Source organism: Camelus bactrianus, chromosome 3 (genome assembly GCF_048773025.1).
Source record: "Camelus bactrianus isolate YW-2024 breed Bactrian camel chromosome 3, ASM4877302v1, whole genome shotgun sequence".
NCBI lineage: Eukaryota > Metazoa > Chordata > Mammalia > Artiodactyla > Camelidae > Camelus > Camelus bactrianus.
This window is the reverse complement of record NC_133541.1, coordinates 104,958,038-104,970,782: the sequence shown is the minus strand read 5'-3', so window position 1 is coordinate 104,970,782 and position 12,745 is coordinate 104,958,038. Positions and strand designations below refer to the sequence as shown.

Sequence of the window (12,745 nt, the reverse complement as noted above, 5' to 3'; positions counted from 1 at the left end):
TAGTTATTTGGCTTCTTCTACTGGCTGGAATTGAAGCCAAAGTTGTTGAGCTAAATAGTTGGCCTATTAGGGTGGTGACTATTTCAAGGACTGAATTACACCTTTCTTGCTATCTATTATATATTGTTATGTAGTGGCATCTTAGCACATCTTAGAGTCTTTATCTTATATCATTCTATTAATTCATCTTACTAATTTTAGGGGAAATGCAGATTGGGTTCAAATTTACTATTATATTAATATATGTGTAGGTGTGTCTGTATATTTTTTCATATTCAGTTTGTATTACTTTAAATAGTTGTCAGGTTTATCAGATTAGTTTCTTAGTGTGGTTTTGGCATTACAGTCTAGTTCAAGCCCTTGGTCGATGAAAATTTTTCTTTAGAAGAATATGATAAAGCTCATTTTGTGAATGAAATAGCATGTTTTTAGTTCCTCTCTACCTGTGCTGTAGTCACTAAGCCTGTGTGATTATTGAGCCCTAGAAATGTGCCTGTTCTTAGAAGTGCTGTTAAGTATAAAATGCACACCAGATTTCAAAGACTTGGCATTAAAAAGACTATAAGTATATCATTATTTTTTATTGATTATATGTTGAAATCACAATGTTTTGATATATTGCATTAAATAAAATATTTTCATTTCATTTTCAAATTTTTTAATATTTAAAAATACTATTAAAATTAATTTCAGCTGTTTCTTTTCCCTTGTTAATGTGGCAGCTTGAAAAATCTACACTTATGAATGTGGCTTGCATTATATTCCTGTTGGAGAGAGCTGTTTTGTGCATTTGATAGCATATACATTTATATCGGGGTCTCTCAGTTTTCTGATGTGCAGAAAATGATTTTCGATCTTTTCAATACAAAGTTTCACCCTAGAAAGTGTTTCATAACACTAAAAAAAAACTTTAAAATTTCATCTTACTACAAAAATGATACGTGTTCTAAATTTTCTTTGATGAAAATATGAAAAACAAAGAACCACACATAACCACTGCTAAATATTTTCATGTATTCCTTTTGGCATACACATATTTTTATAACTAGTTAGTGTACATTGTGTTTTGACTTTTTTAAACAACATAGCATGAACATCTATCCTTGTCATTACACACCTTTACATTTTTCTGCACTAATATTAACCTGAAGGATATATCATACTCCTAGAAGTAATAGTGGTTTATGATAGCAGAAATTTTTAAGTATTTAATAACAGCCTTATTGAGATATTCTTTAATTTTTTAATCTTTAATAACAGCTTTATTGAAATACTCCTTTTTTTCTCTTCGTTTTATTGGTATATAATTGACATACAGCACTGTATAAATTTAAGGTGTGCAGCATAATGATTTGATTTACATATATCATGAAATGATTATCACAGTAAGTTCAGTGAACGTGCGTCATCTCATATAGACAGGAAATTAAATAGGAAACAAATTTTCCTTGTAATGAGAGCTCTTAGTATTTACTCTCTTAACAAGTTAAGTGCTAATTGTATTTGTCATGTTGTACATTACATCTCTGGTACTTACTTATCTTATAACGAAGTTTGTACCTTTTGAAACATCCTTTTAAAGTGTACCGTTCAGCGGGTTTTAGTATATTCAGAGTTGTGCAGCTATTGATTGCCCTTATGTAATTTTAGAACATTTTCATTATTCCAAAAAGAAATCGCCAAACTATAAGCAGTCACTCTCATTCCCCCAACCTCCGCCCCTGGCAACTAGCCTACTTTGTCTCTATGGATTTGTCCATTCTGAACATTTCACATAAATGGAATCATGCAACACATGGTCATTTCTGACTGGCTTCTTTTACTTAGGGTAATATTTTGAAGGTCTACCCATATTGTAGCTTGTATCAGTACTTCATTCCTTTTCATAGCTGCATAATAATCCTTTGTGTAGTTATATCACATTTTATTCATCCATTTAGCAGCTAATGAATATTTGGGTTGTCTCCACTTTGGGGATGCTATGAATAATGCTGCTATGAATATTCATCTACAAGTTTTAACGTGAATATGTGTTTTCTGCTGTCTTGGATTTACACCTAGAAGTGGAATTGCGGAGTCAAATGGGAACTCTTGTTTCACATTTTGAGGAATTGCCCAACTATTTGTGGCTGCGTTATACAATCCCACAAGCAGGGTGTGGTGGTTCCAATTTCGCCACCTCCTCACCAACACAATAGTAGTGATTTTCAACTGAGAGGCTATTCATTCCTAAGAGGGACGGATCAGAATCTAGTGGTGGGTGGTTTGGAAAAAGACCTCCAAGATTCTGTTGGGATCTCCACCCACCCAACACACAGATACACACATACAGTGCCAGGCTCCTATTTGTTTGACTCTGGGTATATTATTTATCCCTATTAGCCTCAGTAAAATGGAGATAATAATAATACTTACCTTATAGGGGCTGTTGTTAGAATTAAATGAGATAATGCTAGTGAAATCCTTTGTATAGTGCCCAGTACATAATAGATGCCCAGCAAGTGTTAGCTGTGAATATTATATCAATGGCTCAGAATTTTCCACAAGATGTACACACTATAATTTGCCTAGACAATTCTATTGTTGGACATTTGTCTTGTATCCAGTTTTTTATGGTTATAAACAGTGCTCTGAAAAATACCCTCAGGGTGAAATTTTTGCCCACATCATGATTATTTTCTTAGGATGAATTCTGTAAAGTATTATTGCTTGGTGCACTTTAAAGAAATTTAAGGACATTTCCTAATCTGTATTTTTTTTTTGTTTAAATTATACTGAAATTTTACTTTGAAACATGTAATCAGGTACTAGACAGCACCCTTTGAGCTTTGGCTAACTAACCTGGTTTTGTAACTCCTCACTGTATACCTGACAAATGTAATGCAAAATAAAACTGTCTTGAATAAGACAGCCTAAGTTTAACTCAAACCTGTGAATGAGAAAAGGCTCTCCAGTCTGAACTCTTGGATTTTTGTACCTTTACTATCATTGCATCAATATCCTAACTAGGCAAGCAGAAGAGCTATCAATGAAATTAGGCACAGTGGATGGTTTTGGTTTGCATTTAGTCAAATTCAGGGCAAAAGTCAGGTGACAGTGGAGCTTAAGCAGTAGAAAAGAGTGGGCATGCAGCTTTCCTCATGGCGTCAGCTGTAGGAGAATTTAGGGGCCATCAGTCAGAGATCCACCATGGCAATTTCATAACCAGCCTGTAGGGGGTGAAACAAAGGCATTAGGTTTCCTCTGATGGATATGGGAAATCTTTATGGCAAAGGTAGGATTTTAAGAGTTATTTAAATTAAATTATTTAAGTTATTTAAATTATGAAGTTTGATTGGATGGTGCAGTATACTGGAAATTGACACAGCTTGGGAGGCAGTGTTGAGGAATTGAGAGGAAATTTGAACAGATAACAGGTATCAGTAGAAAGATATATCAGCAATTAATGTGTTTCTACTGGCATACTGGTAAATGTTTGATGATCAGCTCTCCTCCACACACCACCCCGACCCCACCCCAGCCCCCGCAAAAAAGCCAAAGCCCTGATTTATATAGGTTTTTAAAAATTTATATGATATAAATATCCCACCATGGCAGATTTCAGATTTTAAGCAACCAATGTGATGTCACTCAAAGCAGAGCTGGAAAAAGATGTAATTGGTACAGTCAGCTTTCTACAGCCAGTACACACCAGCTCCAGTATAACACTATTTACTCCCATAACTTGCTGTACTGGGATACTTGAGGAAACGTACTCAGTGAAATCCATTAAGTATCCAGAATCTAGAATTAATAACATTTTGAGGGCAAGATGTTTTGTTTTCTTCTCCTAGGTTAAAGGCTCACTCGTGTGGTATTTATTACGTGTTGTAACATACACAAAAAGGAATTGCAAACCTTGCAAACCAGGTCATCCTCTGGGCATGCAACATAAACCACCTCAGAGAGACAGTTGTGCATTCAGGGCTGAGTGATCCTAGAGAGAGATTTCGTGTGATTCCATGATAGACAAATGTGGTCAGGCCTGAACCTCTGTAATGTGAAAATCAAGAAAGGATAATCCTGATTCCTCCCATTGGCACAGAACTTTGTGGCTTATAAAGGGCTTTTTGCAAGGTGGTAAAATCTCGTATGTCCAGTTTCTAGTGCTCGTTTAAGGCAGATTGATAGCTGTAACACTCAGGTTTCTAGGTCACTTGTGTTCACGTGAGTGACTGCCTTGTAGTGCCTCTCCCCAACTCTCTGCAGATAGAAACCCCGATGAGCCACTCCTAGGAGAAAGAAGTGACCTTTTAGTGAGTCCTGGCTACTGGCCAAGCCTGTACTAAGCATTTTCCTTACATTGTCTCTGAAGCCGCTCAACAACCTGATGAAGTAGTTCCTATTATTTTCTTCCATTTTGCAAATACAGAGGCTCAGAGATGTTAAATTACTTGACAAAGGTCATGAAATTCATAAATGTCTGAGGTGGGACAAAAAACCCAAGACTCTCTGACACCTAAAGCCTGTATTAAGAATCTCCAGGCTGGCTTAGGTCAAAGGTTTTAATTAAATTTTAGATATTTAATGTGCTAATTGGACAGGATGACCTACAAGGTTCCAGTGTAGGCAGCACGAGCCTGACTAGGGTGAGGGTATATGAGAGTATTGGGGGAGGGGGAACGTAACAAAGGTGATGGAAAAAAGAATGTGTTCACAGGCTGTCATGCTGGATTGTGTAACTTAAGAAGGCTGTGTATTTGTAATTGGCCTTTTCTGTGTAAAGCACAATCCTGAATGAGGTCATCCTTTCAGAGTGACCTCCGCTGCCCCTCTTGTAGCCTGTGGCCCCCTTTACATAAACTGTAAACAAGATCATAAGTTCCATGACGACAGAGACTGACGGTACATCTTAAGCACTGCTGCTGCTGAATCTCTCGTCCTATCCCAGGACCTCCTGTGGTAGGTGTGTAAATATTTGTTCACTATTGATAATAGTGAGTAGTTAGTAATAACTGCTATGTGACAGCAGTATATTCTTTCCAAGTATTATCTCATGTAGTCCCCACAGTAACTCCATTAAGTAGTACTATTTTTCTTCCTAGTTAATACATTAAAAAAAAAAAAAGATGACTTAGGGAGATCTTGTAACTTGCTCAAGGACATAATAGTAAGTGGCAGAAAATCAGCTTTGCTTGATAGCAGAGCCTTGGCACTTAACATTTTGCTATAGTCTCTTGATTTATAATACATTTGTTCTATTTCTAAGAAAACTCGTATTACCACAATCAGATGATAGAATTTCAGTTCTGTGAAGAAAGGGACTCTTCTGTTTTAAATATCCCAGTACCTAAAACAATTCTTGGTATATATTAAGTGCTCAGTAAATATTTTTGGTGCATATGCATACAGGAATGGGCAGGACAATTACTTCAATAGGAATAGGAGTTACAAGCTAGAAAAATACTGGCTCACAACACGTTTTCTTGTTGGGGTTTGGGGGGGGTAAGAATTTTAATAAATGTAGAACTCTAAAACCTAAATATCACTGAACACATTCAGTAATTTACTCCTTCACTTAAGAAATATTTATCTCCATTCAATAAATATAATTGAGCATCTACTAATAGACACTTAATAGCAGAGTTACAAAGGTTGGTTGACAATAGTAAGTAAACTGTTACAAAATGCAAGATTCCACGAAGAAGAAAAGTGGGGAAAATGGTATAGCGATAGAAAATACTGGAGGAACGGACTATGATGTGGTCAGGAAATGCCTCAGTGAAGTCGGGACAGTTCAGCTGAGATGCTGAAGAGTGCCAAGAACACAAGGAAGGGGCACAGGGAATGAATGGCATGTGCAAATGCCAAAAGCTTTTGGAAAGAACTTGACTTGTTGGAGGAGGAGAAAGAAGGTCAGCGAGTCTTCTGGGAAGTGGTCTGTGTAGTCCTCTTAGAACCACAGGATTGCACAGGGCTGCCTTCACTCACTGACTTCCTTTACTGCACATCATTGTGCTAACACACAAAGCCAAGGGCTGTACTTTTCTTGGTTTTGGTTGGAAGGGCTAGTTCCCCATTGCCCATAGTAAAGACTCGTTCACAAAATAGAACCCTCTGAATCTACTTAATCTACTTAATGGAGAGCCATCTAATTTGCCTTTTCAGAACTCATGTCTTGGGGAAGAAGTGCCCATACTGTCGAATAAAATAAATGTAGGATGAATTTTGCAGGAAACAGGAAAGGGAAGTTTTAGTAAACCAGGGGACCTGATTGATGGAGGGGACATTTCTCCCATTGGTTACAGTGGAAAATTGCTCAAGTGCATCCTGGCCAATGAGCCGAGGCCCACCTGATTTATCTTGCAAATCTGTTCCAATCTGGCCCACGTTGTACAAAGATATGGAGGAGAATATCTCAAATACCATGCCAAGGTGGCAATGAAAGTTCATTTCAACTCAAAGCAAGATGTCTTCTCACCACTTGGAGATGAATTTAGCTTTTTTCCCCTCTTCCCACCCCACACCCGCAATTATGATAATTTGCAACAGAAGCTGGACTGTGTAACTACAGATGAGCTGACCCCTGGAGCCTTGGTGATGGATACAGCTCATGATGTGGAAGAACCAGCCATGGCAAGTGGAGCTGAAGTGGATTAAATCAACTTGCACCAGTCTGCCTCTGTTCCTGGAATTTTATATGTGAATTTGGCAGAAACAGTCAAACAAGTACGTAGGACTTAATCACAAGATGAGAATAAAATGGAATCTATTCTAAGCTGAACCCCCCACCCCCCACCAACACACACACCAAATTATATCAAAGACTATTTCTACTCTCTTCTTCCAGCGATAGGAGGTTGCTTTCTGGAGGTGCGGACAATGCCATTTTCCACCTGCCAGAAGCCTCTATTCTTCATGGAAATCTAATGGCAATTCCCAACCTGAGTTAAGGACTTGTTTTCCATTTATTTTGAACTTCAAATACTTTCTTAATTGTGTTAGCCGAAGCATTGTATGTATATAATTAACTCACAGGTCTCTGTGGGCTCATCCAGCTAAACCTGTGGAGCTTAACTGAGCAAAGCAGTCGCTGATGTCTCTCCCTGCAGTTTCACCCATGGAAATGAGTACCTTCTACAGGAGGAAACCCGGGACATTTCTTTTCCAAAATGTGAGCTGGGTTGCTTCATAAATGACCTTAGTTGTTTCATAACAATAATGATCTCACTTTCATTCAAATATGGAATTAGTGATTTGCAATTTGGGGAAACGTGGCGGGGAGGTAGGGATTCTGTGTTTTCTTCCTAGTTGAAGTAGGAAGACAGGACTTTTTTTTTTTTTTTTTTTTTTTGTATTCATTGGATCTTTGAAATTCCCTCCGGAAAGGAGTGGTTCTCTGTGGGCACAGGGCTCCAACGCCGGGCTCCCACGAACCTTTCAGGTGGAGAGCAAACATCAGCTGTTCCTACGGCTGAGACGGTGGGCTTTTTCGGACTGACTAATCACAGTTACAACATCTTTGTGACTCTGGAAAGGGAGACGTGGGGTGTGATGGCAGGAAAGTTCTGGCCCCTCCTCCCCCTTCTATTCCTAGCGCAGAGAGGGCTTCAGCTAGGCTATGAAACTCACCTCTCTCTATGGGGCTTCGAACCCCAGGCCTCGCCCTTTAACTTCATCAAGGGATCGCATGCATCATAGAAGAAGGGCAACAGGGACCGGGATGTAGACTTCTTACCTACCCAAGGGAACCTACTTCTCTCTGCTGTTCTGTAGCACAGGTGTCCCGAGAAAGGCAGCGAGCTAGGTACTCTGGGTGCTGGAGTAAACGCCGCCCTCAGCTGTGCGGCACGGGAGGAGGGAGGTTGGAAGCGCTCGTCTGTGCTTTTGCCGTGAACCTGCAAGCTAGCTGCTTGCCGCCCAGGTGCCGCTTCGCGGCTGCGTGCGCCCCACTGCAGCAGAGAGCAGCCGCAGCCTCTGCCTCGGCCACCACTGCTGCTAGGGAAGAGTCCTGGGGCTGCTGACGCGGTTGGGAGGAGCCTCGCCTTTAATGCACCAGCCGCCTCCAGCCGCCTCCTGCAGCAAGCAGCAGCAGCTGCTGCGAGTGCGCGCGTGTGGGTGTGAGGGTGAGTGCGCTGGCGCCGGCCGCAGCGCCCTGCCCAGCTCCCCGCCGGCTGCCGAGCCCCCGCCAGCCAGAGCCAGCCTCCCGCGGGACCAGCACCCTCATCCGGGCCGGGCCAGCCTGAATCCTGCCCCTGCCATCTCGCCACTGCAGCTCGGGTCCAGAAAGGCACCATTTTGTCGCGGCTGCCCGCTCTCCCAGGGGGAGGAGGGCCCTATTTTGCATTTTGGAGCGGCTGCCAACGAGGGGAACCTGTTGGGCATCTCCCCAGCCCTGCTTGTGAGCGCCTCCGGGGCGGCGGGCGGGACCAGACCCCTCGGGGCACGGCGCATCTTGGCACCCGGAGGCGGCGGAGGCAGGCGCAGCATCCTCGCTGGGATTTGGAGCTGGAGTGAGCGCACCGCGGGAGGAGCCGCCGCAGCCTCGGAGATCCCGAGTGGAGGAGGTGACAGCTCCATTGCCGGGTTTTTATTTTTGTCTCTCTTCGCCTCCCCGTCTCCTCCTCAGGCTCGGACCATGGTGCAGTCCCACTGGCTCCCCTGCCCCCCTCTCCTGTGAGACTGGCTGCGGGGAGGGATCATGGATACTTGTCTGCCGGCTTCTGGTTCCCACGCAAGTAAGCCTGCTGTCAATGGAGGAGGACATTGATACCCGCAAAATCAACAACAGTTTCCTGCGCGACCACAGCTATGCGACCGAAGGTAACGCCAGCCCCGCCGCATTCCGCCGCTGGGGCCGGGCGCAAGTTGCGGATCGCTGTGCTCCGTGGGCAGCGGGGCGTGTGGCGGCGGAGACTTATCCAGGCCCTGGGGCTGGGGCGGGGGCTCGGCTCGCAGGGGCGGCCGCCGGTGCGCGCCACATCCATCCCGGGCTCCGCGAGGCGATCCGGGAGTATAGCAGCAGGTGGACCCGGCGCCCCCGGGAGTTAAAATGGCCCTCGGGGATTAGGTTTTTCAGGGTGGGGCTCCGGCTAGAAAAATGACCCCCAAAAGGCAGATGACCCCTCGCGCAAAATGTATGGAGTCTTGGGGTGGGGGGTATTGGAAGGAAGGGAGCCCAAGAGGACCCTGGGTTCTCCCCTCCTGGAACCGAATGACGTGTCTCGGTGGCTGCAGGGAGGGCATGGTTTCATTTCCTGCCGGTTCATCTCTCCAGCCGGGTTACCTGCTCAGACAATCAAAAGCCCCGAAGGCTCGTTGAAAAAGGGCGAAGCCTTCCTCCTTGGAAGTGCATTAGCAAGATATAAAAAGGTGGCTGGGGGAACAGTATTCTGGCGGCGATCGAATGAGTCTGACACGTGGGGCGAGCAATGCGATCAGTGGGGCCTTTAAAAATCACCATTATGAATTCTGCAGCAGTAGTTTCTGCTGAATCAACAGCCAGCAGAAAGCAAGAGGGTTCAGTAAGCCGAGCTTTGCCAAGAGGTGAAATTGTCGTGCCTCTCTCTCCCTCCCCCCCCTCCCCAGCTTGTTCTGATATTAGCTTGAGTGAGGTTCAGGGAGGCAGGGGAAGTCAGCAGGTGGAATCATTCACCTTTTGTGTGGGAATAGAGAGGAAGCATTTTTTTCCCAGATACCCAAACTTTTGCATTTTTGCTTTCATTTTCTACCTGTAGGCCTTTATCTTTAACTACTCCTGTAAAGTGTTGCATAGTCACAGTGTAATATCCAAGGGAGGAAAATGTGTGAATGTGCTTCAGGGAAATGTAATAAGGCATGTTAATTTATCCTTCTTATTCTTGGATGATAAAATTTCTATAGTATTAAATCAATACTACTAGAGAAATGTAGAAGAATTCAGGCTCTGAAATAAAAAGACACATAATATAACGTCTTCTATAAACGTCCCTGGAAGTTTTAGATAGAAAGAATGCCCAGCACTGTTGAAAATATATGATTCATTCATCGTCTTTATTGGTGAGCGTCACATCTATACATAGGTCCATGGCACTAGACAGATTAAGCAGAACTGTATGAGCTCTGGCCTTCAGGGGCTTGGAAGTAGCTTTTAAGATGTTCAGCTTGTCTCTGCCCCATACCAAGCACCATACTTGCTGATTCTTTTTACTTGCCTGGTGATAGCGTGGTTATAAGATGTCCTTCCCCAGTCCTAGTGCTTTGTCACTGACTCGCTTACCAGGTAGGATACAGTGAGCTCCGTGTCTGAGCGTATCATCCAAAAGAGAAGTTGCCTTTGGGTCTTTTGTCTTTGGGGGGCACACCTTTTTTTGCGTTTGAGGCAACAAAGACAGGGGACTGCCTTTGTGTTTTCTTCTGTACTGCATTGTGCCTGCAAGTGCAGGCAAAGGAACTTAGCTGGGAAGACGGGGAAACTGAGGCAACGTGTGTAGCAGTGTCATCTGTAGAATGAAGAAGTGAGTTAAACACGGTGTTCCATATTGCCTTCAGGACCCTAGATACTACCTAGTCTTTGTTCCTATTTTATGACATTTTTGTAAACTGATTCTGGGTAAAATTCATATAGTCCAAAATGAGGCATGAGTGTATAGCGAAGAACTTTCTAAAATCTTTCCAAATTAGCTTCTCAGATCCCTCCCTTCCCTCGCACCTCTATGGCATGCATGCATGCATGCACGCTCACCCCACATTCAAAACTAAACAGACCTTTATTTCGCAGTAGGCTTCCGATTTCTTTTACCTGATCTTACGGAAGGTCTGGAAAGAAGAAAAAAATAGAACTGAGACAATATAAATTGCCTTTTTACATGCAACCCCTAATTGCATTTTAAGTGCTGGCCAGCGTGGGAAGGGTGTTTCCTCTTCTGATGAATACCTTAAAAGTGCTAGTACACCTTGAAGGAACACCAGATCAGAATATTCTTTGTTAAAATCCCCTCCACTGGGGGCTTGCCCCAAAGTTCTCTTCCCCTTTATTAACTTAAACCCACTTTCTGGGGAATTTGTTTCTAGGTCCTTCTATAGACTTTCTTTTCTTTTTGTCTCCTTTGATATTTCTGCATTTGCCTATCTTGCCCAGATATGTCAGACATTTTTTTTCCTCCAAAATCTCCTTCACATTTATCTCTGAATTTTTCTTTCCTTTGCTTGGATCATGCCACACTGCAGTATTCTATTTAAAGCTGAAAGGTTTTTGCTGTGTAGTTAGTGTGAAGGACTCTAAGCTCAATTTGCATTGTAAGTGGTAGCTGCAGGCAAGTTCATCCAGCTAAGAGCAATGCAAATGCTAAAGGACACTTTTACCCAAGCTCCTCTCTCTCTCTCTCTCTCTGTTGGGAAAAGAATGCATGATGTGCATTTATTAGATATTTCCTATGACTTTTCTTTTCTTCTGAGTATTAAGTTACTGCCCTCCTCTACCTTTTCCTATGTTTTCGTCCCTTTTTTAAAGTCAGTATCTTTGAGTATTTTCTCTTTTCCAAGCACTCTACTGAGCTTTCTCTAAGTAGCATTTCAGTATAGCCAGACCTTGCTAAGTGGGTGTTGTTATTTCCATTGTTGAATAAGAGAACTGAGCAACTAAGGTCCAGAGGTGATACTCATTTGTCAAGGTCACACAGTCAGGGGAAAAACTTGTCTTCCAACTCAAGACTGTCTAAAGGCCATGCACTTCTACTAAGAAATTCTGCTCTGCCTCATTTTCCTTTAACCATTAGCTCCCGTTATGGGGAAGACCACAATGGTTTTATCTTTGTGTATAAAACTCTGTTCCCATCAAGGGTAAAATTCTTTGCAGGGATAGTTTGTAAGTGTGTGTATGGGATTATACATTACGAAAAGCATCAGACTTGCTAGAAGCAACTGAAATGCTGTCTCCATTAGAGCAGTCTGAGAGTTTTCTAGATTAATCTTTCTACTCCTCCTCTGGGGCCACAGACAGAATAAGTATTCTCTGTAAGTGGTGTTTCTAGGAATGGCAGTCTGGTTAGAAGGGGAAGTCAGGGAACATGTTTTAAAATAACTATTCTGTTCTCAGTTTCCTTAGCTGTAAAATGGGAATAACAGCAGGACCTCTGCCACAGGAAAAAAAAAAATGTCTAACACAGGGAAAGCATTCAAGACGGTGTCTGATACAGAGCCAGACCCAGATAAACGCCCTCGATACGTTATAGCTGCTGAGATTGTTACTTAAGCTGCTCTTGCACTGCAAGCACACTTTCTCCTTGGATTGCTGTTGATTAAGGGTGGTCTCGAGGGGAAGGGCTAGTGGAAATGGCAGAGAAGTCACTAAAACCCACCACACTCTCTTCCTGGCTCAGCCACCAGCCATGGTTTTGCTATTTAGCAATTTGCCTTAATGTACTTGCTGGTTATGTGCTGCAGCCAGTAAGTTTCATCATCTCTCCGAGGCCTTAAAAGACCTCTACTGCTTGTACATATTAAAGGAAGAACAAATTCACTTAGTCCATGTATTGTTGTTATATTAATATATTATAATTGTAGAACTGTTGATTCCTTCTGCCTTTAATTCCTTCAGCAAACATGAGTTGACTTCCTGCAGAGGTGATCCCATTTGTTCCAGTACAGACATGGGCTCTGTTCTCACAGATCTTTCAGTCTCGTGGAGGAGGTAGACATTAAACAAATTCTTTCACACACACACAAAAGTATGGCTGCCAACTGTAATAAGTGATATTCAGGAAAAGCACACGATGCTTGGAGATCA

General features: G+C 42.6%; 1 protein-coding gene across 3 annotated transcripts in view; it reads left to right on the top strand.

Annotated features, from left to right (window-relative positions):
• PPP2R2B (protein phosphatase 2 regulatory subunit Bbeta) overlaps positions 1–12,745 on the top strand; it is a 401,537-nt gene that overhangs the window by 132,385 nt on the left and 256,407 nt on the right. Inside the window, exons 1-2 of one of the 3 annotated variants that reach the window (XM_074360886.1) lie at positions 7,874–8,105; positions 8,609–8,802. In XM_074360886.1, the coding sequence (XP_074216987.1) occupies positions 8,733–8,802 (70 nt within the window). In that variant the 5' untranslated portion in view covers positions 7,874–8,105; positions 8,609–8,732. Of the gene's footprint in view, positions 1–7,873; positions 8,106–8,608; positions 8,803–12,745 lie in introns of those variants that run through there. The other 2 variants (XM_045520069.2, XM_010959614.3) reach the window with 2 other exon arrangements.